Genomic DNA, 27,859 nt, shown 5'->3' with positions numbered 1-27,859 from the left:
TGAGAGTGGTGCAGGTGTTGGAGGTCTTTATTGAGATTATAGCACAGATACACTTCTATAGTTACCTTTCCACTTTGATACAATAGTTAAAAATGCTTGCTACAGTGCACATATAATTTAGTAACCAAGAGAATCCAAAACTTAACTGCAGTTCAAATAAATAAATAACCTACTGTTTAAGGTTTGTATTTTAAAAAGTAAAAGGAACTGTACAATAGGAAAATATAACAATACATAAACATTAGAATCTAAAGTTTTGTAGAAATAAAACTGCAACTTCCCATACATAAACAGTGCAAGAAATAAAATTCAGATAAGCTTCTGAACTGGGAATTTAAACCATTCTTAAATTATCATGCAGACATAGCATTTTAAGCCATGCTGGTTTCTATTACAGCATTAATGGTATCCCTTTTACTTGAAAACCTGATAGCCATTAAGCTCACTGTGACAACTGCTGCCAATCTGCTCTCTTCTACAGTACACGATACACAGAGGTATTCTGTTGCATTCAAAAAGTAAAATATTGTATGCTTCTACAGGAAAACAAACAAACAAACCTCAATATTTTACTTTTTCCCCCTCCAACATGTTAGCTTGTTCAAAACTGTCATGTTGTAAAACCAGCAACATTTTCCCCAGTTTAGATGAACTAAAGAAAAAAAACCCACACTACATAATGGACCATAATCAAGATGTGGTTACTGCCTATCCACATTTGATATTCAGAATTTATTACTAAAAAAGTTGAAATTGTGGAGATGTTATAAAATCTGACCTCTTGTTGAGAAGTGATGAATATAATAAATCTGAAAAAAGTGGAAGTTATTTATGTGTGGAACTAGTTACATACAGACTCAAAGTGTTGTTCAACTCAAGTTTCTCTATAAAATTCTCATTGAGGCAAAGACCAAGGAATGCAATTAATACCAAACTGTAAACACATCATTCATTTTACTTTGAGTGCACATTGACAATGTCAGAGTTCTCCTCATAGACTTTGGCAACAAGACTACAATAGGTCACAGCAGCATGAGTTCACGTGGAAGACTGAAAGCACTGCAAAAGAATATACTAGAAACACCAAGACCTCCTAGAAACCAGAAAAATCTGTGACAAGTGCCCCTCCTCTTGCTAAGACACTCTCCTGCTCAAATGCTGCTCTCTCAATGCCTAATTATTTTTATGTTGTTTTTACAGTTCTGTAGTCTCAGGTCTCTGTGCTTTAGCTGCATAGGTTGCCTTTATTTGCACTTTACCCGTTGTAAGTCCAAAGGGTTACAGTTCTGTCTGCAGAGGATGACAAGAAGGAAAGATCTTGTGTATGCCATCTGCATTGAATAACTTTGTCCTTGTGCTCTCCCACAACCATAAGAGGAAGCTGCTTTGTGAGATCCCCTGTGGCAGAGGAAGAGAAATCATTAATTTCTTTAATTTATATCCCATATTTTGGGGAATGTGGTGTGGTTTTTTGGTTTGGGTTTCCCCCACCCCCTTTTTTTTTCCTCTCTCTCCCTTCCCCTCTCCCCCAGTTATTTGGGTTATTTTGTGTCATCCCCCCCAGTTTGTTTAGTGAAGCTTACATATGGATTTCACCTTACTGAAGCATACTGGCCCCCCACCCCACACCCCTGCTATCTCTTTCTCATACACATAGATTATAACACAAGGCCCTCATGTTCTATTTTTCAGGCACTGCTAGACAGCTTTAAATACACAATCTTACATAACATGATTATATGTTAATGGTCTAACACTATCACATGTAGCTAATCACCTTGATATTTTATCTCTTAACTCTTCCCAATAAAAGTAAGTATTATGCTTTATTCTTTTTTTCTCTTGAATGTATCCAGAGAAGGGCAATGAGGCTGGAGAGAGGCTTCAAGCACAAGCCCTACGGGAAAAGGCTGAGGGAGCTGGGATTGTTTAGCCTGGAGAAGAGGAGGCTCAGGGGAGAACTTACTGCTGTTTACAACTACTTGAAGGGAGATTGTAGCCAGGAGGGGGTTGGTCTCTCCTCCCAGGCAATCAGCACCAGAACAAGAGGACACAGCCTCAAGCTGCACCAAGAGGACACAGCCTCAAGCTGCACCAAGAGGACACAGCCTCAAGCTGCACCAAGAGGACACAGCCTCAAGCTGCACCAAGAGGACACAGCCTCAAGCTGCACCAAGAGGACACAGCCTCAAGCTGCACCAAGAGGACACAGCCTCAAGCTGCACCAAGAGGACACAGCCTCAAGCTGCACCAAGAGGACACAGCCTCAAGCTGCACCAGGGGAAGTTTAGGCTCGAGGTGAGGAGAAAGTTCTTCAGAGAGAGAGTTGTTAGCCATTGGAATGTGCTGCCCAGGGAGGTGGTGGAGTCACCATCCCTGGAGATGTTCAAGAGGGGACTGGATGTAGCACTTGGTGCCATGGCTTAGTAGTCATGAGGTCTGTGGTGACAGGTTGGACTTGATGATCTTTGAGATCTTTTGCAAACTTATTGATTCTATGATTTTTTTTTTTTTTTTAAACAGGGTCACTTTTACAAATGCTGCCTGGAAGCAATAGCCATCTCATCAGGCAAAGGTGTTCATTAGTTCTCTTACCATAATCAGAATCTCTCCCAAAACCAAGGTTTAGTTTGTGCCTTACATTCTTAGCGACGTAACTGGCCAGATGTGCAGTCACAATTAAGTGAGTACAGAGGAGGGCAACAAAGCTGGTGAAGGGCCTGGAGAATACATCTTATGAAGAATGGTTGAAGGAGCTGGGGCTGTTTAGTTTGAAAAGAGGAGGCTGAGGGGAGACCTCATTGTTCTCTACAACTATCTGAAAGGATGTTGTAGAGAGGCTGGTACCGGTCTCACAGGTAATTGGTGATAGAACAAGAGGGAATGGCCTCAAGCTATGACTGGAGAAGTTTAAACTTGACATTAGGAAAAGTTTTTTCACAGAAAGAGTGGTCAGGCATTGGAATGTGCTGCCCAGGGTGGTGGTTGAGTCACCAACCCTGGAAGTGTTTAAAGGTGGTTTGGATGTGGTGCTTGGAATGATGGTTTAGGGGTGAGCTTTGAGGAGTAGGGTTCTTGGTTGGACTTGGTGATCTTGAGAGTCTTTTCCACCTGTATGTTTCTGTGATTCTGTGACATCTGATTACCTCCCAAACCCTTCAAAGCTCTACAATTTATCTTCTCCTTTTAAACTAAGATCTGATCTTTGATCCAAGTTCTCTTACATCTTCATTAGAAGCACCAAATGGAAAACACCCTATTATCCTTTGCAGTTACCTTGTAAGTCTGTCACCTTTATTTTCATATCGTAGGATCCTGTGAGCAGATAGTGTGCCCCTGGAGAGAAGCGAACAGAACGGACATCACTGGAATGAGGATGGTAGCTCTGCACCATTCGTCCTCCTCGAATGTCATACAGCATACAGCTAGAGTCCTCTTGTCCTGTAGCCAGGAGACGACCACTAGGATCAACAGCTACTGACGCGACAGCACTTCCTGCAGGAGACAGACACACCGAACACACGATACTGATGTAAATTTGTGCAAACAGCCAACATTCTTTCAGAACACAGGAATATACACTGTATAAACACCGAACACTGGCCTTCAGGTGAACACCTAGCTATGCTGGTATCTCACACAAAGAAAATTTTCGTGTTCTAGCACTTAAAACTCTGAAGCCACAGATCACACTGGAATGGTAGCAAAGCTGTGTGAGTGAAAGTACCCGTTTCATGACAGGAAAGAAAGTCACTCTCTATGAAATAATGTAGAATAATACAAGGAATTCCTCCCTACCCCAAACCGTTTGAAGAAGAAAATCCCAATCCAAGTGGTTCTTAAGAATCCTTTGGCAGATTAGAGTCTGTTGAAAACTTGCAAAAATGGCTATTCTTTCCCATCCTTTCCTTTGATTCCAAAACAGTTACCTTACGTGTTATTTTTAATGCAGTTGGGAGTGCTGCAAAGTCACAAGGCAAACAACTAGCCAACTTTTTGAAAGAAATGCTACTTTATATAAAAAAGTACTAAACAAAGGTAAAGATACCCTTAGAACTTTCTTCTTCTAAAGCCAAGCCTCCCTTCTGTGGCACAAAACCTCCCTACATTCTCTCTATATTTTAAGGATGTTTAAGGAGTATATTTTAAGGAGGGAATGGTCAAAAGCACAGCAGCAAGGGTTACCTGTTCCATGAAATGTTGTTCCCACGACACGAACACAGCTTGGCACTCTCAGATCCCAGAATCTTACAGTCTTGTCCTGGGACCCAGATGCAATCATCCAACCACTCCATGTATAAAGTGCTAAGATGTGTCCTATGAACAAGAAGAATTCTTTGATTAAGCATCATTAATTGAAGAATGAACCACTGCAGTTCTCATTATATTTGTGTCCAGAGATTTAACAGTCCTACTGAAAATGCATATTGCATGACCTGAAATGCCAACAGTGTAAGGCAGTAACCAGCTCCACATGTTCTCTGGAATGAGGCCAGCACTGTCTCCATTAAATTAACAGCCAAAGTAGTTAAAAACAAACAGTCCCCCCTCTCCCCAGATACCTCATAAGCAATCTGGGAAAAAAAAAAACAAAGAAAAAAGTCTGGCTAGAAAGAAAAACACCAAGACATTAAACCCCACCTCCAACTCAACAACTTCATTAGAATAATACAGACATACAAGTTGTGAGCAAGAAGCAACAACATACATACCAGTGTGACCACTTAGAGCATGCAGGCCTTGTCCTCGCTGACAGTCTGTTGTGTAAATATTACAGTCCCCTGCTCCAGCACTTATTAAAATAGCGCCCCCGCTCTCCGGGCCTTCCATAAAAGCAAGATCTCTGATTGTCCCATCGTGCATGCTGAACTCCAAATCTGGTCCTAAAATAATCATTTAAAATATAAAAATTCAAGGAACAAAGTGACACATACTTTTTACGACTGTTAGTGTTGCAAACTTAAAAACAGTTACAGAGTATTCTGGGCAAGGGGGGGTACACTATCAAGTATAAACACTGTTGCACACTTTCCATAGAACACAATTTCAATTACTATAGTTCAAATAAAATCTCTGTGAACATTATTTCTGAGTGCTGATTGAGCTTCTCACAGTTCTTGAAGCACTGCAAAATATATGTTGAGCACCTCCACAGCCAATTCCAGCCAAGGTTTATGGAGTACGTGTATTTGTTTTTGTAAACTATGTGAAGCTGAAGGGGCTTTCTTTGCCAGGAGAGAAGAGTCATTGAGAATCACACAGGACAAGGTCTCCTGAGTTCAAACCAGGAAGGATGAGAGTCATATTCAGTGTATTGATTAGACCTGGGTTAGACCTGGAAAATGGCATTTGCTATGAGAGAAACTTTAGACTTCCAAGATGGGGGAGAATATGACAAAACTCATCAGAAAAAAGGGGAACTAGAAATAAATTCCTACTGACAATCAAGAACTAGAACTGGGTAAGAGCATCTGCAGCATATCTGGGGAAAAAATATCCAAACCAAAACAAACTACCAGAAGACAACACAATACCAGAGTCTTATAAACCAAACCCAAACTGCAACATATGAAAACCCAAACCAAATAAAAGCCCAAAACATAATCCCCAGCCCCTCTGTGGCTCTTTGCTGGATAAAGACTACAGTGATGGTGAAAGGGAAAACAGTCTAAGTTCAAAAGTATTAAAATAAAAATGACAAAACCTATTAACTACATCATACAATTTGAATGATTTTGCCAAATATTGGACAAATACTTGAAAATAACGTTATTTAAATACACGCACACTACCTGTTGCATTACAAGTTTCTGCATTAAAAGGAAGTACTTTCACATATTTATCATTGGAACCGGTAGCTAACAGCTGTCCACAGGGACTCCAGGCTACACAGTAGATTGACCCTTTGTGATGCTTGTTCCTTTTGAAGCGAACTACAGGTTGTTTAGGAGCACTGTAAGCACTGGGGAAACAAGAAAGAAAAAAAACCATTTCCTTTAACTTGTGAAAATAACATATTCAAAATGAAAACACTGCTTTTCTATTAGTTTGGGTAACATGAAATACATGTGACTGTTTGCATTGAAACACATACGTATGCTCTAAGACAAAACAAATGGATCTCCTCCATCCCATTTTCTCAGTTTTCCCATCATCTTCTCATTGTATTTATGGAAAAAAATCCTTAAACAGTCCCCTCACCTATGGAGGGTTGAATACATACAACACAGAGTAATGTCTGGCTAATCACAGTGAAGCCTTATTCTCAGAATCCTTAAACTGGTGGGATTTTGCTCTACACCCCACAGACTTCCAACATCTTCATTCTGTAGCCACTTTTGCACTTGCTTGAGTCCAATTAAGCAATAGTGGATCAAATAAATTCACAAAGGAATGCATTGTGGGAATACCCAGTGCAGCTGGCATGGCTAAAACCTGGGTCTGGGACTGAACTATCACGCAGCCAATTGGAAAATCCAGATTCCTGACAGAAGCTTGTGTAAACTCTCTGTATATGTGCAGGAAGGTGTTTCTCTTCCAGTTTCCCACACCAAACATAATGCCTAACTGGGGACTGTGTTTGGCATGACAGCGCTATGTGAATGGGCTCTATGTACTTGAGTTAGAGTACTACAGGCACAACAATATCCTCAAACAATAAACATTTGCTTTATCCAAGAAAATTGTTGTCTATGCCATCTTTACTGTCAGGATGAATGGGACTCACCAAGCACTTAAATGGATTAAAGGATCAAGAAAGAGACTTGTGTCAGCCCTTTGTGGGAAAACACAGAAAAATGTATGAAAACAACTGACAAAAATATGCCAAGAAATAAAAGACTCACACATGTTCATAATTGTGAGCTGTACATGGATATTATTTGTTCAATCAAGTGACTATCAAAGCTTCACTTATCTACTAGAAAACCCAATAGCACAGTCTGTGCAGGACACATGCACCATTGTACATGGCAATCTTCACACCATCCATTTTTATTTCTGAAACCAGATCGGCTCTACACACAGCTGGAATAAAAGGAATAGTTCCACTGATGCACACCTCTTCTATTTCAATCAATTACATTCTTACAATGTTATTTCTCTGTTCCCATAGCAGGAAGTAGTCAAGTGCTTAAGATAAAGTAATGCTGTACCCAACTCCATCAATATTCACTCCAGTAATATCAGCAATAGAAATTCAAGACATTAAATTGCTATTGAAGAATTCAGAAATGTGCTGTAAATGCTTGAACAAGAGACAAAAAAAAAAAAAAAACCCAAAAAGAAAAAAAATCAAAGTCTGTTTAAAAACATCTAAGATAACCATGGCTTTAGTAAAGAATGCTAAAATAAATCTACATGAAGGCTAATTTTATTTTGTTGCCAGAGAGGAAATGCTTGACAGATCAGCCTAAAACAGGATCACCATCCAACACACACTATGGAGTTTCCTAAATGGTGTAATGCCTTAGATCACATACCGAATTTGGATTCTCAGCATGTATGAAGAGGTGGAGGCTGCTGCTGAGAATCACTGTGTCAGGACATCAGAGCTTGTGCCCACCACAGAGACTACACGCTGCCAATCAACTGTGTAGAAGCACTGTGGTTACTTCAGTGACATCTGCAGTAATGTAGTGTGCATCTACTGGTGCTTAATCTCAAATGTGAGGAAAAAAAAACCCAATAAACCAAAATGCACTGCTATTATACCTTTAAAGAGCAGAAAAAAGCCTCAAAACCAACTTGTCCTCAGTCATACATCAGTTTGGAGGACAACAAAAAAGTCCCAACAAAAATCTGATATACAATTAAAAAACCTGCTCCTTAGCTGATATTCTACGTAATTACAACTATTTGAAACAAACATGAAAAAATTTGAATGCGTGTCTAGACCCGGGTAGTTACAAAGATTAGAGTCATGAAGATAATGTGGTTTCTCTGCTGACCAGTAAATCCTGGGATGAAACATTTGTGACAGACTGTACACATTGTGAAAAGAACAGAGAAAGGAAGAAGCACAAGTCCAGAATTAAGGAAATCTCAGCACTCCTTTTATCCAGCTGCACTATGTCACTTGTCACATGAGATCATGCACTGTAACTAGAGATTAAAGCTGCAGAGTCAACCTAACCTTTCCCTATGGTTAGAATAACAAGCTGTGTGAGAGCAGACCACAGTCAGTTAAGAAAGAAACATCCAGTCCACCAAAGGGGTTTTTGCACTGTTTATCAATCAAGAGGAGGTCGTCAGGGCTTCAAACCCCACAAGTCATCTTGTATTAGATATCAAAGAAGTCAACTTCTTTTCCTTTCATACATTGCCAATAAAGAGTTTGGAATTAAACTTCAAAGGCTACCTTACTCATGAGGTTTAAGGAGGACAAGAAACAAAAATAAAACTACCAAAACAACCCAGATTACTTTTTGCACACTTTGGAAGCCTGAACGCAAATCCTGAACTGGGAAAGTGTCCTGAAAGAAGCCACTGTGCATACCTGTAGTTCCTTCTGAAATTGTGAAGTTTTAGATGCCTGCACTTCTCTCTACTCCAAGAAAACAATGTAACTGGAGCAGAGACAAGGACACAGTTATTGAGACACCAATATTTATTGCCAGGTGAAAACAAATGTATTTTACCTCCTTCTATTAAAAGAATGGGTGAAAAGAAAAAAGATAAAACTAGGTACACAGTAACCCAAAAATAGCACTTTTCCTGTCAAGGAACCAAAAGGATCAGAAAACCAGTGTTGATAGTAACAGACCACTGGACATACTCCAGCAAAGATTGCTGTAAAAGTTGGAGATACTGCTTTCTTAACTGTTAAGTCTATCCTCATGCAGAAACTGCATCTTAAGCAGCTCAACTTGTGCTGGCTTGGAATTGAGACATGCTTTCTCTCACTTTTACAGCTGGAATTACAAAATGAGAAGCCATCACAGTAAACACAGAAAAGCCCATCTGCTGAGACAAAAATAACATGTTTATAAAGAAAGCTGTGGTATTATAGCAATACACCTTGCCAGTAATGGAAGAGAGCAAAAAGCTAGCCCATAAAAATATCAGCAGAATGTATTTTTGTTTGACAGTTCAGGTATTGAAGGAGAGCATTGCACTAGTTATGAGAACAAAAGAGATATGAAGCATACAGACATCAGTAGCTAAGGAAGAAAGAAGTGCTTTGATACAGACAAAGGAATTACTGTGTGGTCATTCTTACCTTGGATCAATTACTTCTGGGTAGGCACACACTCTCAACGTTTTGGAGTTGGAGCCAACAGCATATAAGCTCCCACTTGGATGAAAGGCTACAGCTCTAACAGCTTGTGTGTCTTCTAGAGTATTAATGCAAATGAATTGCTTTTTTGATTTGTCCTCCTGTGTAGAAGAGTAACAGTCAAATTAGGCTCTTCAGCCTAAGACTGGACACTCAAAAGCACGTGACTAAAACTACTGTACCAAAGTATCAATAAGCAGCAGCACCAGGCACAACTATTCAAATGAGAGATCCATATAACAGTGTCTACTCCACGTCAGGGAACAGCATATTTCAAAAACTTCTTTTCAAGTCCCTTTTACATCTAATATTGGATGATCTTTTCTTACTCTTGTTCCAGGCTTCCAACAACTTCTGTCCTAAACAGCCCATCTCAGACACATATGATACTACAGTTTATTTCTGAGTAAACATGCTTGATCTGTGTGAAGCTTGCAAAAGAACAAAGTCACATTTTCACTGGAAACAGTCCAAGTCATAAACACAGTTTATAAAACACATAATACTAAACATCAGGATGAAAAGCTGGGTCTTCAAATGATAAGCAGTTATGATTAAGTTATGCTAAGCTTCATTACATCATCCTCTTGACTACTTCAATGCCATCTTCCTAAAGTTTTGACTTTTATTTATTTGCTGCAGAAATTTTGGAAGGCACTTATTGCAAAGTCATTTCCCTAAAGCTGGGCCATACTGACTGGAGTCCAACAAGCAAAATTTCAACCTGGAAGACACAAAACAATGTCTGTAAAAGGCACCCTATTGGAACCTCTGTTGTACAAGAAGCTGAAAGAGCTAGGATTCTGCCCTTGAGATCAGAAGGGCTTTTTGGGCATAGAATGTGCATGTGTGAACCCCAAAACACACATCATTTGCATCAGTGCATATAAATACCTGAAAGAAGTAAAGAAGATGGAGCAAGACTCTTCGCAATGCTACCCAGTGGAAGGACAAGAGGCAAAAAACCCAAATTGAAATACAGGAAATTCCATACACATTCTTTTGTTGTTTCAAAAACCACTATGGGGGTGGTCAGATGTGGGAATACATTGTCCACAGATGTTATAGAGTCTCCATCCTTGGAGATACTCAAAACCCAACTAGACCCAGCCACAAGCAACCTGCTCCCACTGGCCTTTGAGTAGTGGGTTTGGACTCATCTCTCCAGATGACCTCTCCCACCTCATTCAATTTGTGGCTCTTAGGTAGCAATAATCAAAGTTCATGGTAAACATCTATTAACAATGAGAGGGTGTCACATACTCAGGAGTAAATACTGCATCTTGTGAAAACAGAAATTGTAAAGTACAGTAAGGAAACTCACCTCATCACATCTTGTCCTACTTAAATTCCCTGAAGAGTCTTCTGACTGTGACTGAGTGACAGCATGTTCTGATGCACTGTTTTGATTTGGTGAAGAATTTAAAACCATAAGAAGAAAGAAAAAACAAAAACCCCAAACAAAAACCTAACAACAAACAAAAGCAGGGACAGATTTGTTTATAAGTATTTTTTGGACTGAAGTTACAGTTTCAGTCTCAGAACTAGTTTGCATGGACAAGTGCCAGACCTGTGATTACCTATCATTAAACTGTTATTTTTATGAGAGGTTGTTGGTTTTGCATCAATTTCAGGCACTGAACAACTGAATGCAAGTTAAACACATCCATATTCATACCATAATATATAGTTATACACAGATGTGGAAAACAGGTTGTTCTTTCAGGTCAGCACTACCTTTGGTTAACAGAAAAAACCAAAATGCATTTCCCACTCTGTCCTGCCCATCTCTCCATCTAGTTTGTATTTCATAAAAAAGCTTCCAGAAACTTAATAGAGCACAAAAATCAAGAACTGTACATGTAAGATGGAAGGGAAAGAAAAGTAATCTGAAACTGCAAATAAGTGCAAAAGGTAAACCATAACAAACCCACCATTTCACATGTGTGCTGGCAAAACAAGGATTTTATAATCCCTATAAAAACACACAGAAAACACTGATTGTGAGCTAAAGATCTCTACTCAATGGCAGATTCATTTAGTAATGAAAAATCAAAAAAGCTCCTCTCACAGTGCTAAGAGAATGTTCTATCCAATCCTGAACAGTCTCAAGTGACTTACATTTGATTCCCCTGCACAGGTGACTCTTCAGGAAAGGGTATCTGATTAGCTGCCCCACGCTTCCGAGGAGTGCTGGTATTAACATTCTGGCTATCAGTTGTTATCCTCTGACCAGCATCTGAAGTTGATGACGTGAAGTTACTTGCTGGATTGGTAGATGCATTCCCTTTGCTCCCATTACACTGCTGGCTAAGTGTCTGTACATCATTTCCAAGACTGTCCATACCCATATTTAATTCTCCTAGTTTCTGGATAGATCTAATAACAAATGAGAAGGAAAAGATGATGATCACCAAACCAAGTTATTATGAGCACCTGAGGAGGGATACCAGCGGGTGGAGAGACAACCAACAAAACCCTCCAACCTGTTTAGAAACTGTTCAGTAAGATTCTGTTGCTGATCAGCTCCATCTTCTTGATTTACACCTCCTTCCAGCAGCATTTGCTGGTACAGCTGTCGTTGTTGCTCTTTCTGCTCCAAGTGCTGCTGGTAACGTAGCCTTTGCCTGTAATATTCCTGAAACTGCTCTGTTGAATCACGAAGCTAAAAATAAAAAATTTTCAAAAAATTAGAATCAGTAATGAAAATTAAATAATTGTGGTATTTAATCTAAACATTTACCTTCTGGTTTGTTATTTCAATATAGGCATCAAAAGGCCAACACATTCACCTGAGGAGTGATCTTTCCTTTTTCCTTAAAACCAGCTACAGTTTACACATTACAAGAAATCACTGCTAGCCTGTTCATCCACTGCTGAACTGGTTCCACCTACTTCAGGAGGAGACCCCTCTTTCCTACAAAACTTCTAAAGTATTACTCAAGGTCAAAACAAATAGATGACTGGAAACAGAAAAACGTCAGAAAACACTGTAAGCTACATTCTAAGTGCCAAGACATATTTTCACTACAAAATTAGTATTTTCTGCCATGTTGACACCTCCCTACCATCAGTCCACAGAGCCCATTTACCTATCCCCACAGACAACCTTGAAGTGCTCTATTCAGGTGTTACATCAGAAATTGGTGTCTTGTTCTAACATTAAAATGTCTTACTTTCTGGACCAAACAAAAATACATGAGCTTCCTTTTTCACAGTCTCTTCCCCTTTACATACATGCTTCCTACTCTTCTATATAAAATCTTCTTACACTTAGATATTACAGCACAGCTGTACACATACAGCACCAAGATGTGGAAAACAGTGAAATTGGACTAGGTATTAGATTCTTTTCCACAAGTGTATAGTACTCTGGCCAGTATCTTCACTTACAGCACAGCATCTCCTGTCTTCATTCCCTCCTACAAATTCTGTGACCAGTTTTTTTTGCCTTTTGAAGCCTGCCCAGTTATATGACATGAAGCTAAGCACTTTCCTCCCTCCCCTTATTCCCAATGTGCAAACATAACGCTGTTGCAGCAGAGAGGTTATTCAAAGTCCTTGAGGAGAGTTAAGTCCTCAAGTCTGAAGGACTTTGTTAATCCTCCAATAGGCCCCATTGCCTTACTTAAATATCCAGAGTCTACAAGAACACAGCCTTGTCAAGACCAGATTGTTTTTTAGTAGCATAAGTCAAGACAAAGTTTACTTAAGAAGATCCATCTGGAATCTGCAAACGAAATAGACTGTATTCTCTGGGTTATTCATCATTATTGAAATAACAGACATATCTGAAAACATGTTTTCTGTTTAACTATTATTTCACTTTCCCTATATTGCTGTTAAGGAGGAAAAAAATAAAAAGGTAAAAAAGGATAGTCAAGGCACAAGTTTTCTAAGATGAATCCAAGAAACATTATGCATTGAATTATAAATAGCAAAAGATACATCTACTAGGAAATTATCCAGTTTTCATTTCTGTGAGTTCTAGACAGAAAATGATGCAAGATGACCAATGAAAGTTGGTGTTAACACTAGAAATTGCAGGAAACGTGCCAGATTCCTCACTAAAACACTAAGAAAAATTTAAAGCATTGTCTAAACTAATATTGCTGGCTTTGAGTACTGCAAAGTGTTGTGTTTTCACTGGTTTGTGGTGGGTTTTGTTTGTTTGTTTTTGTTTTTTTAAGATACACACAACAGCTTATCCAAACTGCTGATATAGGAAGGCACACTAATCAGCTGCATTACAGATTCAAATGACAGCAGAACTTTATACAATGGGGAAAAAAAACAAACCCTCAGTCGTTTGTTACAGGAAATGCAATACGGTATTTTCACTACAGTAAAAACAAGATTGAAAGCAACCCATTGTCATGCATGAAGTCCTCAACACAATAGCAAATCATTATGAAGTGATCAGAACACAGCTCAAAGAGCCTCATTATTTTTCAGCAAACAACCACCACCTCATTTTTCTCTTGCTTGGCTGGTCCATGACTCTGTGTTCCACTACGTTGTTCATTTTCTGGAACTGAACTCTGGCACTGAGTTTCACTGCTAATGGGATGCTGTGGCTCCACAGGAGTATCACTTCTTGCAGCAGCATGTAAAAGAAAAGAAGCTCAAATAAGAAAAATAAAGAGTAGAAAATCCCCTGATAAGTAGAGAAAGATAACTTTCTAGAGTAAAAGATAACACAAGTGTGCAGACTCCTAAAGACACAAACTGAAGATAACTGCTCCAGAAAAAAACTGCCACTTGCAATGGGTTACACTAAACAAAATAAAACCCCTAACAAGAACAGCCAGTCATTTCCCAAGAGATTTACCACCATGGGATATCCAAATTCCATGTTTTATATTTCCACACTTGAATTACATATATCCTTTACCTACCAAATTATTCAAATTCTCCTATTTTCAAGGCAGAATGTATGATCCATACTAATTACCACCAATCTAAATATAAATTACATTTATCATCCATTAGCTGAACATTCCCAGAAGTTCTATACAGGAAAATGTTTACATCAGTTTTGCTATACTTCTGCTTTACAAGTATTTCTGCATGGAACTTTTTCCAGAATGCTTTAATGATCAGTAAGTCTGCAGAACACAATTAAAAGCCCTGGATTCCCATCTTCAGTTTTGTGAGAGTCCTCTTTATTCACTGACTTGGAGCAAAGCTCTTTCAGAAGTTGCTGTAACTTTTTTGGGTATCCCTGTGTAATAAAGTGAATCAGTTGACTAAAAGCCAAGTAATTGCTTGCTGACTACAACCTTTAAAAGAAATACCATATTTTTGTCACGTGCACAAGCTTTATGTAGGTCAGACCTACATAAAGCTCAAGTTCCCAGCTTCCACCCTTGCAAATATTGCTATTTATGTTGGACACAATCTGAAGTTGATTTTGCTTCTGAGAAATGTAATACCTACTTGAAAATTATGAGTCTGGCTCCTTAACATAATTCTAACCTTCAAGAGGGATATGTATTAATGAAAACAAAACCCAACCAAAACCAACCAACTAACAAAATCAAACAAAAAACCCAACACCAAACCCCACCAAAACAAACACCCAACAAACAAATAAACAAAAACCCCCAATAACCCCAAACTAACCACATTAAAAACTTTACACTTCACTTAACACCACATGAAAATTCCAAGAAAAAGAACTGCAGCAATTTATCACTTTATTTAGCTCACAAAATAACTCCACTTGTGCAGAATTATTGTAGTCCACTAATACTGAAAAGGGATACAAAAAGCTTTCAAGAATCAGCTTTAACATCGGACCTTGGGATACACACACAGATGTTAAGGTTAGTGCATACAGACCAGTAAAAATAGAGGAAGCACAATTCATTAGTATCTTCAGGAGGTGCACTTTTTACCCATGTAACACAAGGGACACTTCCATTAACACTTAAGCTATCCAGTTGTGAAGAGGCTGGTAAAATCAAAGACTTAAAAGGAATTATTTAGAATCAAATAAAATGGCTTCTTTCAGCATAAACATTAAGATAATGTATTAAAAACATACACTACTGTAAAAATTTCCTTTATCAGCATAACGGTGTTTGCTTCCTTTTTGTTTAGTTTAGTTACAGATGTTCCTTGCTTTAACACAAGATACAAGATATTGCTGTAAGGCAAACCTAATAGACGAGGTCACCAACTGTGGCCAAGATTGAATGGCACAGCTCTCACTGCTGGCCAGTGCACCCAAGTTCAATGATAGTTACACACCTGCTTCTCTTAAAAGGCAAAAAAGCTGACAGCTGCTTTGCAGAGAAGCATGGATTTAGCATTTAGAAAGTGGCAGAACTGCTGATCAAAATAACGGCCAGGCAAAAGCATTAGTATAAACTTTTAATTTACAAGTATCATTTCTCCTGGTTACGAGGACTTCTCTCAGTAAGAACTGCAATGTTTTGATAAAGGCTTTAGTTCTTCAGAAAACAGTTTTGCAGTCTACATTACATTAAAAGGAGTTATTAATAGCAATCACCATTGTCATAACCCAACTATCTACATGTCCAACATAAGAAGTGTAATACTTGACAGCTCTCTTATTCAGCTTAAATATTTACTTACCATTTTCCAAACCAATTCTGAACTACTATTCTAACAGTTTAAGCTATGATAACAGAAGATTTCTAGGGACTATACTAAGACTGTTTCTGTACGCTAATTTTGGAAGTACACATAATCATCTATGGTGTCAGGACCAAAACTGACTTGAGGATAGAATGAGATGGCACTTGAGAACAGAACGAGATGAGGAAAGATGAGAGTTACAGCTATTCCACTGTCTCCATCTATTTATATGGAATTCAGTAATACTGAGCACAAATCTTAGCTAGACTGTTACATAACCAGAGCATATTGTACTCCATGCTAGGATTTCAGCTTTGAGAAAGTACAGACTGAACCTATAAGGCTCAAGAACAAATATGAAAATATACTTTGATCCTAAAAGTGGAAGGAAGGAAACAGCTTCTGAACAGAGAAATACAACAGAATTTAAACAATCAATTACCCTTCAACATTACAACCATGTTCAAAAGTTCCAATACAAGTAAGAAACTTAACGTGAAGCTTAACATAAGCCAATGTTACAACTACTACAGTTATGCTTACCGCTCAGGTGACTCTTCAAAAATGCTGTGGCACTCTGTATTCTCAAGCATGAGACTTCGGCTGAGATTCTGTACTCCTGGGTAATGGAAATTTGCAAAAGAGTGGGACATTGGAGAAGTTTTGGTCCCAAGGTCTGTGACTCGCTTATCGTGATTGGTTAATCCACACGAGAGCCCATCCAAGGCAGGGTTCAAGGAGCGGGTCATGTAAGCATCTGCTGACTGAGGCCGTCGCATCGGGGATGATGGATAAGGAGAAAGTTTGCTGATAAGAGGTGTCAAAAGATCAGCGTACGCGGCTTTTGTAGGCTTGAGGAGTTTATCAACGTGAATATTAAGCATCTTTTGTTCAAAAGCACAAGAAAAAACAGTAGCTGGCAGATTCTGCAGCCATGACAACAAACTAAGGTCCAAGTCATCACACCCATTGCCACACAGGAGGTCAATGCCCAGCAATACTTCACTTTCTGTGATCTCTTCTCCAGTCGCTTTACTCTGACAGAACTCCACACAACATTCATAAAGCAATCCCTTCATTACAAGCTGAAATAAACGATTGTTACTTGCTTTGAAGCCAGCCTCACTCAGTTTCCTATCAGCAGGAATAAACTCTGCCACCATGACGCAGGCTTCTTCAAAGCAGTGAACCCGCGCAGTGCTGGGATTCCAGTCCTTGAATTCGGCGTGGTTGGTCAAGCGCGGCAGTGTCAGCAGCAAGCAAAGTTTACTGTAGTCTTCCTTCGAGGGACAATATTCTTCCAGTGCATGTAGGCACTGCACAGCCTCTCGCATGGTAAATTCCAGCTGTGGAAAGATTGACATGAACAGGGTAGTTTGCAGGATGTGTTTCTACAATAAAACAGTTCATTCAAGAAAAGCAGGCAGCAGCAGAGTTTCTTGGCTAGCATTCCTTTATTACTGCTTGTGTTTTAATTCACACAACATAGTCCAAAGTTGCCAATGCAAATGTAGTTAGAGTCAAATTTCTCAATGCTTTGACTTTCCAAAATCACACACACCCCCCCCAGTGTTGTTTTTTTCCACATGATTTACAGAACTTTCTCACGCCACTGCATGCTTGATATTATAATTTTTAATTTGTAGATCAACAGCTTTGATTCCATTGTAGCACAGAGGGTTACTTCTCAAATCCAACAGACTTACTTTCCCCTTTTTTTATTGCTATGAAAAGCCATTTACATAAGGTATAAAATGTTTGCAGAGATCCAGTGAGTAGCAACTCTGAGTTGGCTTTCTATTGGTATTTTCTGTTCTTCAATCAATAATTTAGAAAAGTTCTCAGAAGCCCTCCATATGAATCAAGGGCTTTAGTATGAAGCTTGCGGATAGCTAAAAGCCAAGAACCATGTTAAACACATGTAGCATGGCATTTTTAGTTTTAATTATGTTTTTAAAGTAATAAAAACTCTCATGTTACCTAATACCTGCTCAACACAGCAGCTATTCATCCACAACACACCAACACGCTTAGTAACATTCAAACAAACAAAAAAGAAGGACATTAATCTGCGCCTTTTTCTTCTCTACTGCTATCTAGTATAAGTATACAGGTCAATTGATTAGAGGAATAGTACACCTTCCCTTTACAACTCCAACAACATATTTACTTTTAGCTTTCTCTATAGTATCACCAGAAACCCCTCTAGTACAATGTATGTGTGATGGGACAGAATTAAAAAAAAGTATTGATTTTGCTATGGCACTCTATTTTTAATTTCCTAATTGGCATTTGGTATTCCTGCATTACCAACATGAGTAACAATAATTAATGTCACAATCTGCACACCTTCCTTGCCAATCTGAGTAAACATCTCTTTCCATATTGGAAACCTTATGTTCCCAACTCCTGCTGTTTGCACATTTAACTGAATCAGTCCTTTGTGAAGGCACCTGTTCCCTCCAAATAATTGTATCTGCTCTCTCTAAAAGTAACAAAAATTATATTTAAGATTAATCTAAAGAAGAATTCCTAACCTGGTCCTAATTAAGACAATACATTACTTGCTTCGGCACAAATTTGGAAAAACAAAACATAAAAACCCAAACCAACCACCAAACAAGAGCCCTGTGCTTTAACATAAAGGTCTGAAGTAAATTTCAGGATCAGGACCACAAACATGGCATAGTCACTGATCTGTGCTGCTACATTTCAAAGAAACTCTTTTAGATACAACTCCATTTGAGACATGGGAGTCATATTAATTTCAAAAGGATACCAATTATTTTTTCCATTGTTTATGAAACCATTTGGCAATAACTAAAATTTATGTATTCAGAGCTGGGAGCTTCTGCTCTGCCTTTAATCAGAGTGTCTCAAGAGGCTTCTTGACAACAGAAACATTCCTAGACAAGAGACAATTCTTACATGCTGAGGCTCATCTTCTGCTGACATGGCATTGTTTACACATAAGGCTTCCAAGAACTTCTGCTTCATTATAATATAACGAAATCTGCAGGTAAGAAGTGAAATGTAAGTCCTGATCCAGCAGTTAACATTCTTTCAGAGACAAACAGGGTATTTCACAAGCAATTTCTGAAACAGGCATAGGAATTGCAATGACAAGGAACTCCAATCTCAAATTTTAACAAAGTGGTAACCACAACATTTTTTTTTAACAGGAAATTACTTTTTCAGTTATTGCTTTCAGAAACATTACACTAAAATATTAAAATACCTTTAAAGCCCATATTAAATATTAGTTAGGGTTGTTAAACCTTAAGATGAGCGGACTCCAGGGACACATCAGAGCAGCTTTCGAGTATCTAAAGGAAGCCTACAGGACAGTTGGAAGGGGACTTTTCACAAAGGCATGTTGTCACAGGATGAGAAGTAATGTCTTCCAACCAGAAGAAGCTAGAGTGAGGTTAGACATCAGGAAGCAATTTTCCACCATGAGGGTGGCAAGCCACTGGAACAGGTTGCTCAGACAGGCTGTAGAGGCTCCAGCCCTGGAAGTCTTCAAGCCCAGGTTGGATGGGGCCTTGAACAACCTTGTTTCGTAGAAAGTGTCCCTGCCCATGGAACTAGATGATATTTAAGACTCTGTCCAACCCAAATCATTCTATGATGTTAATAAGACTGTAGCAATTGTACTAATTTCTGGACTAGAAATATGATAGAGCAGCCACTTACACTTTAGGGATGGTATACAAGTTAGAAACCAACCAAAAAAACCCAGCATAAAACCAAAACCAAGCCAACCAAACAAAGCCAACAAACAAACAAAAGTGAAAAACTCAGAACCATTGCTTTCACACACAATATTTAAAAATAAAGGTATTTTCCACAACTCAGGAGAAAAATGGAACTCCAGCATACATTCTATTTTACCTTTTCTTGTCAAATTTTTCCATACATTCGAGAGGCTGAATAAATTGAAGAACCTCATCCCACTGACCATCAAGAATTAACTGCCTAGTAAAAGAAAGTCATTGCTTTAATTTCAGTGGACAAGAACATCCTTCATCCTAACCAAGCAGCTGATTTACATACACAACAGTCATTAAAACAGATGATCAACATGCTTTGAAAAGTTAATGCTTTGCATAGATGCCACGATGACTGATGTGACTAGTAGTAACAGCTAAATCCAAGTGCTAAGTCTTTTGCAAAAATATCTGGATACTGAACAGACAAACATTACTTTTAGAGGCATATCGGAGAGGACAAAACATCCCTGTGTCTCCTGCTTTACCTGTAATTCTTACTAAAAAAATTAAAGACCTTAAAGACTATGAATAAATGATTCAATGAATACATCCTGAAGAATGTAAGCTAACTAAAACTGAGTTCATTTTAATATCAGAAATGCTGCTGGATCTATTTTGTAATGGCCATGGGAAAAAACACAGGTCCCGTATTAAGAACATGAAGGGAACAGCTTGGCAGAACTATGCCAGCCCAAAACTTCCACCTCCATGATCAGAGGACTAGACTGCATAGGTGGATTTCTTCACACCTTCCAATAACATTCTCTACAAAAGTCCCAGATCTACAAGGAAGGAGTGAGTTTATTAGATGTATAATCCAAGTAAGCTAAGAACCAACCAAATAGGATTAATAACTCTTACGTAATTATTCTTCCACTTTGTTTTATTCCAATAGCCATAACTTTTCTCAAAAGAGAAGCCAGGTGAGAAGCCTTGTCAAATGATAAAATTTTGTGTTTTAAGAACAGTTGAATGAATTATTGTCTCATGCTTCTACAAAGTCATTAAGTACCTTTAGCATGAAATAGAAAACAGCAATGATAAAACTAGTGTGCACCTATAGTGACTCCTTTTAATAATTTTGAGGGCAACATCCCAAATGGCAAATGACATCAGCTCTCATGTCCTGATGACAGCAGAGTCCCCTTTCATATTGTTAAATTTAAGAGAAATCTTGGTATTAACAAATGAATTAACAAGCAAACAAACAAACAAAAATTGGTAAATAAATCGACCTCGACCTATGATGCCTAGTCAGCAACTGCAAGTGACCTATAGAAAGGGGTCATTAACTTCAGAGCTCATACAAAATGCAGGGTTGAACCACAGAAGTGGGATGAGGAAGCAGATGAATAAGATGAGGACATGAGACATCCTGTTTAGTGGCGTGGGGCTGCCTACTTAATCACAGTGGGCACCACACACCTTGGTATATGTGGTATGTAAGCACCAGAGAAACAAGTCCTACCTTAGAAAAAGCATGTCATCTGAAAACAAGCCATTAATGACCCCACTTTCCTTCTCAAGTGCCAGCATACTGATATGAAGTTTTCTTGAGTTTAGAAAATCCAGTATGAGTTTAATTATTTCAGCTTCTTTAACATTCACTGTTTCTTCGGCCGTCATGATGGCAGCCTAAAAGGGAAGGCAGAATTTCAGCTATGATCATGCCTGGTTAACAAACGTTGGCTACTAAAAGCTAAGAAATACAGTTTATTGTAGCATTACAAAAATTAAATAGACAAGATTAGGAAATAAGACTTGAGAGGTTGATTATAAAGCTACAATTAAAATCTAATAATGTGTCTGTACCTTTTATATTTGTCATATGGATATACAGAGGCCCAGATAAACAAAGCTACCCAGAGATCAGTGCTTCTGCAGTGTGAAAATATTGTGCCCATCAAGTCTGCAATAGGTAAAATTTTCTTTTCAGAAATGCAAAGAGTGAAGTTCAAAGAGCATAAAAATGATCCAGTTACTATATTATTATCTAGGGATCTTACATACAAATTTAAAATGTTTCTCACACATGCAAAAAACATGGCACATTCAAAATGGAGCTTTGTTCTTCTTTCACAGGAACACCCATTTCCGTCTATGCATTTTATGAAGAATGTAAAGCTGCAAACCCAAGGCGACCAAAGTCCTTTTGACCGCTGACTGCCAAAGTCTCACTTGCCCACCTGCCTCCAGCCACAAGTTCCTGGTCCTTCCTCAGCACTCCTCACTTTTTACATTGGGCTAGCTTTTCCACCAACTCTCGTGTTGAAGTGACTCAGTGGTCTAATGAGTCCACCAGACAGCAGAAAGGAAAAGTGGGAAGACACAGCTAGTGCAAGTCACAGGCCAAGGACCTGTCTGCCAGCAGTCAGCTTGTTTAAACCTCCCATGGATATGACATCCAAGCTCCTTTGCAATACAGTTTCTCCAAAGACATGAGACTTGCAGTAAGTAGTTCTTCTAGGAAACTTACAATACATTCCGCTTCTAACTCAGTCTTGCACGATTCTTTAAGTCTGACTTAAAGCAAAAGCTGTTTGACTTTTTTCAAAACCTTAAAAAGACTTAACAGCTGATCTGCTGAAAACTATTTGTGGGGAGAAACCATCTAATACAGACAAGCAGCTCTTGAAAAAAGAGCTAGTGGCTAGCAGAGGGAGTGAGACTTCACATCAAGAAAAATTCCATTTAAGTCCATTATAATGCAGAAAGAGGTGGTCCCTCTTTTCACCTTCGCACTCAGCCACACATCCCCAGCCAACACATGGTACCCAAAATGGAGCTGTATGGTTAGCCAGACCACTCCTCTGATCCAGCTGCAAGTTAAAAACATTTGTTCATCACGTGAACACCAGAGCAGTATTGCTGACACAAGGTACCGACAGTGCCTTGCTTTCTGGCAGTACTGAAGTCTTCATCTGACTTGAATTGTTTACGAGAGTGTTGCCATTAGGTTCAAAGGATTAGGGTGCAGCAATAAATCAAATATATACACTGATATATATATATAAAAATAATTAACTATACTGTAATAGCAAAAGCAGTTTGTTATTTAGCACAGCAAAAGTGTAATACTTACATATGTGCCATCAACCCCACTAGATATGGTAGCAGGCAGTGGAGCATAGTCCAGATCTTGAGATGGCAAGGCACCAATAGTTAGCAGATGTCTCCACAACAGCAGTGTTGACTGACATTCATTACAGCACTGCATCACAGTTCTGGGTTACTTATATACCTTATGTGTCCTGTCACATAGGGCCAGCACACATGCCAGGAGGCAGGAAAACCATGCCTTTAATGATGTAATGCAAAAACCTCATGGCACTTGCATGGTAACAGGAAAAGTGGTCATCTGAGACCCCTGAGGGTCATAATCCTCCTTCCTCTTCATTACTTACTCAATGACTTTCCCCCCACCCTCCAAGATCCAGTGGCACACAGCCCAGTTTCACAACATGGGGTAGAGATCCATTTCACTACTTGCATCTTCTAACTTCTTCCCTTTAACCTTCAGAAATTACATTGCATATAGTCACAACAATAGAGCCTTGTCCAGAAGTCACATCCACAGATAAAAGATAGTAACATTACAGCAGAACCTCTGTCCATTGGTTACATCTACAGATCATAGTCCATTGTTACATTCACAGTTTCCCCACCACTAACACAGAGAGTATGCCAAATGACAGAGAATAAGTCAGTATTAGTGATGAAACGTCAGCAGAAGGCAATATACCCAGGACCAAGGACAAAACAGTGGAGTGACAGTAATCAGAAGAATTAATAAAGGGAGATGACCCCACAGGGCAATAGGTTACAGTTAGCCAAGCTGCTCCCCCTTTTAATTTAAAAAAAAAAAAAAAGCTTCTTAATTCCCTTATGCAACCATTTACTTATGCAGAAATCTAACAACTATGATGCTGAAAGACAAGCAGCTGTGGGTAACAGCTCCCAAGACAAGTTGAAAAGAGAATGCAGCCTCCTGATACCCTGGCCTTGGAAAAGTGGAGCCCATATTAGGAAAGATGCACAGAAACTCGTATACTAAGAAACTACAGAAAAGTTGTGAGCTTGAATAATCCAAATAAGGCAAGAATTAACAAGAAATTAATTATTTACTGGAGCAGAGGGAACAGACAAATACTCCAGTGAAACTTCTCACTGATGATCATGAACCAACACTAATGAACTTCAAGGAATAAAAAGAAATAGGCATTAGTAAGAGGGGGGGATTGCACTACAGTGTCTGAACCCCCAAATTTTCCATCTGCTCACTGTTGTATGCCACCTTTTTTCCAAGGAAGTTTTTGTCAGAACATTTGACTAGGAAAGCATGCAATTATAATGGCAGAGTTTATTTTGGAACAACAGAGACCTAATTGTGCCAGATGAAATAGCCCACCTCCTTTTAAAAAATTCTCATTTTAGCTACAGAAGATTCCAATCACCAAGTATTTTGATGGGTCTCATGAAAGTCACAACCAGAGACCACGCACACACTCTCAGCTTAAATACTGAAGGAAAACAAAATAATTTAAAAAAAAAACACAACAAATTTAACCAGCAGTTTAGTGTTAACAGCTTAACTCCCAACCTCACCTACTTCAATTGCATTTCTCTTTAGCATGTTTTGTGTTTCCACATAAATTAACTTTCTTGCCAGAAGATGAAGTAAAACTTAGGCACAGCTATACAGAGATTCTTTGTAAGAAAAATACTGTAAAATTTCAGATTAATACTCCCTTTGAAGAAAGGAACACCAAATGCAGTTTTCTTTTCAACTGGATCTCCTGGACTCAAATCTAAACAGGAAGCAACCTTACACAGCTTCAGAATTGATTTAATTATTTATATATTCCAGTGAGAGAAAAATGAGTGCAGTACTCAGTACTTTGCTTAAGAGTACAACTACACTAAGCAAAAGCCTAGCATCTGCAAGAAGTTGCCTTCCATTTCTCCACAGTAATTTTAAAAGAACAGGTTTGTCCTGAACCTAACACCTCTGTCAATTCTACCACTTCATTTATATTGCCCATATAAAATAGGATAAAGGATGATCAGCACTCTACGCATTTCATAGTGGACTACTAACAGCACTTTTGGGGTCCTGATAAGAAAAATTTGGATACTGAACTTCTGAAGAAGAGCCAAGGTACACCAATAAGCTCATACAGTAATATTATGAAAATATACAGTGTGCATTTGATGTCAAAACAACACAAACAGCTAGAAAAGAACAGTAAATCTACTATAGAAGATTTTTCACGTAGGCTGATGAGATCAGACTTCGCTTATAAGCATTATGCTGTCAAAAGAATAAGCAGCACTATGACACAATCATGAAATTATAAACATACTTAGGCTTACACATCACCTCCTATGAAATACATCAGGTTTTCTGACGTTCAGTGGTACATGTGTATGTATGTGCATCAATAAAAATAATAATTAAAACCAAAAATCATCAGGGAAACTCAAGATGAGAGCTCAAGCTGCATCTTTGGTCCATCCCACTATATTGTTTTCTGCCAGCACATATGGCACATAACGTCACAATCTGATCAGCTCAGGCGCTAATACTCAAGAATGACTGAAGCACAGCATTAGCTTGAGGTATAATGAAAGCAAATGAGTATTACAGCTTAACCTTTCAGGTGCTTTCTACCAACATTTTTATCTCACCCAGTCTTTTCAGAACAGCACTTTCCCACACCTGTCCTCTTCTTCCTCCCGTCCACTTGCCCTTATTATCATCAACCCCTAGTTATGTACTTATATTTGGGTTTTCCCTAGTAAAACTATTATCAAGACAAACCCCAAAACTTCTTGTGACAAGTCTGGCACATCTTTACTCTGTAGCTTCAAAAGACAAGATATCCTTTAAACAAGCTCTTTGGAACACAGACTACCTACTCCTTAATTTTCCAGGGAAGGGCTTCCCTCTTGTTCTGTTCTTATGTTCTAGGAATATGCCGACAGTGAGAACACTCTCATAGTGTTACAAGCACAAAAAAACAATTCTTGAAAAAAGGCACATATCCCCCTAGTATGTGCATACTTCTACTATTTCAGAAAAATGTTTTAAACTAGTACTGTCTAAAAATAGTGTCTAAGTAGTCTCTTTAAATCATCTTCCTTAGAAGAAATTTAAAATGCATATGCACTCATTATGATAGAAATTTAAAGTAAGGTTTACTACACTGAAAAACAAGTAAATGCTGAAATTCTGAATATTATTTATCATCTGAAACAGATCACTCCCTGATAGCATACATTATGCACTTGCAAAACTGGACAAAGAACGTAAAACCTCTAACTACTCAGACACACATGGAATAAATACTGCAGCTGAAATCTTAAGCACTGTACTGAAGAAGACGCAATGCCTAATGAAAAGTCTTGGTTCACTGACTGCATTGACAGCTGCAATGCATACCCATAACCTCAGCACCTTGCTAAGCTATGACACACTAAAAAACAAATGTGAAGATGTTTTAAAAGCTGGCTGGTTTGTATTAAGCTGTTTCACTTTTTAATCCACCCCACAGCCACTTACATAGAACTCTTGGGCCTGCCCAGAGGCCACTCCGGAGTTCCAACTAAAGAGACCCCAGAAGGGACCCAGGGCCCAGTCAGTACCTAGTGGCTCAGCTTCTGATGTGGCCCCCAATCACCTTCCAGTCATTCTATACCAAAAAAATTAAGGGGGGAAAAAAGTCTACAGGCCTTTTTTTTTTTTTTTTAATTACAATTGATTCCCGTAACAGTGGCACTCAATAACATCCATTTTACCCTAACAGACTGCACAACTCATTATTTAAAATTAACTGTATCGAACATATGAAGCCCTTAATAGAAAACTGTCACCAAACATTGTGCAGATCAGCTCTACGATTAAAAGCTCTTACTATTCCAACACAGCAAATAACAGTCCTCTTACATACTAGCTTTTTCTTCCTCACACAGATTTTTCACTGGCTTGCCTTCCAGTAATCCTTTTTTTCACCCTGCTTAGATCAGCTGTTGCTTTACAGCCACCACTGTAATCCTTATCTCATCACACTTTAGAGGTGACCAGCTGAGTTCTTTGCATTCAATCCCTGCTCCAACATGCACACTCACTACCCAGAGGATTCTGCATCAAGAATCCCAAAAAGGTAGCTAAATTATGCAATACTTCCACAACAAAGTGAAAACGGCACGAAGAAAAATGAAAGACTCGAACAAGTTACAAAGACCAGGATCGAGAGCGTTTTAACTAACACCCCCACCCACACACTTGCTCCAATTATTTTTTTCCCTTCACGTGCGGTTCCACACGGAATCCACCTCTGCTGGTGAGAGGGTTCAAAACAACCGCACTCTTTAATCACACGGCGCCCAGCCTCAATTAGCATTTCGGGACTGTCAGCTCAGCGCCAGCAGCAGACAGGGCCGCAGAGGAGCCCACGCTGCTTCGAAGCAGCCCCCAGGACAGGACGCACATCGCGCCTGCCACCTCGCCCGTCCCGGGGCCGGGGCCCGGGCACGCACCGCGCCGGCCGCGGCGGTCAGGCTAGCCGGGCCCGCCCGCACTGCCTACGGATGCCACAACAAAGGGACGGCGGCAACCGGGCGTTGCCGGCTCGCCGGTAGCTGAAGCGATGCTCCCTTCGGCGGGGGGGAAGCAACGGCAGGCCCCGCGCAGCAGAGCCATACCCGGCCACCAAAAGTGGGGCACAGATACCCCTCGTCAAAGCGGCTCCTGGGTCGGCGCTCCCGCCGGGCAGCACCTACCTCACAGCACAGCAACCACGGCCCCGGCTCCGCCGCCCAGCGCGGTCAAGCCGCCGCGGCCCCTCCCCGCCCAGCTGCTTCCAGCCCCTCCACGGCGCAGTCCTCCGCCCTCCGACACTCACCTGAGGGGCCCAGCGGCCCGTTCGCGCTGTCACCAGCGAGATTTGAGAGGAAAATGGCGACAGGCCTAGCCGTGCGGCGGCTCCGGTGTCGGGCTTTCACTCCCGCTGTACTTGACACTGCGGTTACCACCCGCCCTCACCCCCGACTGTCCACCGGCGCGGACACCCAGAACCCTCCCCGCGCCGGGGCGGGGTGGCCGCGCCGCTGCCTGAGTGGAAAACGAAAGGGGGAGGGTCGAGGCTGGGCCGGCTGGGCGTCGCCTGCGCCGCGGGGGCGGGAGGGACAGATGGTGTCGGGC

General features: G+C 39.7%; 1 protein-coding gene across 4 annotated transcripts; it reads right to left on the bottom strand.

Moving 5' to 3' along the window:
- Window positions 1–9: 9 nt before the first annotated feature.
- Window positions 10–27,777, bottom strand: WDR47 (WD repeat domain 47). Of its 4 annotated transcripts, none has more exons than XM_068140934.1 (15): window positions 27,561–27,777; window positions 21,125–21,291; window positions 19,778–19,861; window positions 18,812–18,896; window positions 16,427–17,229; window positions 13,747–13,870; window positions 11,764–11,942; window positions 11,399–11,656; window positions 10,602–10,677; window positions 9,221–9,378; window positions 5,793–5,962; window positions 4,713–4,883; window positions 4,186–4,317; window positions 3,277–3,495; window positions 10–1,398 (listed from the first exon to the last, which is right to left on the bottom strand). In XM_068140934.1, exons 2-15 carry the CDS (start codon window positions 21,280–21,282, stop codon window positions 1,256–1,258), a joined length of 2,760 nt encoding a protein of 919 aa, XP_067997035.1. In that variant the 5' UTR covers window positions 21,283–21,291; window positions 27,561–27,777; the 3' UTR covers window positions 10–1,255. The 4 variants fall into 4 exon arrangements, with proteins under 4 accessions (XP_067997035.1, XP_067997033.1, XP_067997034.1 ...); XM_068140932.1 differs by having other exon boundaries at window positions 13,747–13,873; window positions 27,561–27,776; XM_068140933.1 differs by lacking the exon at window positions 27,561–27,777 and adding an exon at window positions 27,439–27,498 and having other exon boundaries at window positions 13,747–13,873.
- Window positions 27,778–27,859: the final 82 nt, after the last annotated feature.

This window comes from Melanerpes formicivorus, unplaced genomic scaffold (assembly GCF_026170545.1).
Source record: "Melanerpes formicivorus ecotype bairdi unplaced genomic scaffold, bMelFor1.0.p_v2 SCAF_7, whole genome shotgun sequence".
Classification (NCBI taxonomy): Eukaryota; Metazoa; Chordata; class Aves; order Piciformes; family Picidae; genus Melanerpes; species Melanerpes formicivorus.
Note: the sequence above shows the minus strand (reverse complement) of the source record. Positions and strands in the feature narration are given on the sequence as shown.

Bases quoted from the DNA above. Each gene is read 5' to 3' on its own strand.
- WDR47 (XM_068140932.1), bottom strand. From the start codon at position 21,282: ATGACGGCCGAAGAAACAGTGAATGTTAAAGAAGCTGAAATAATTAAA. The intron at 17,230-18,811 runs GTAAGAATTGTC...ATCTTTCCACAG, and splicing joins CAGAAGATGAGCCTCAGCAT to CTGGAATTTACCATGCGAGA. The intron at 9,379-10,601 runs GTGAGTTTCCTT...TCTTCTACACAG, and splicing joins GTAGGACAAGATGTGATGAG to GAGGACAAATCAAAAAAGCA.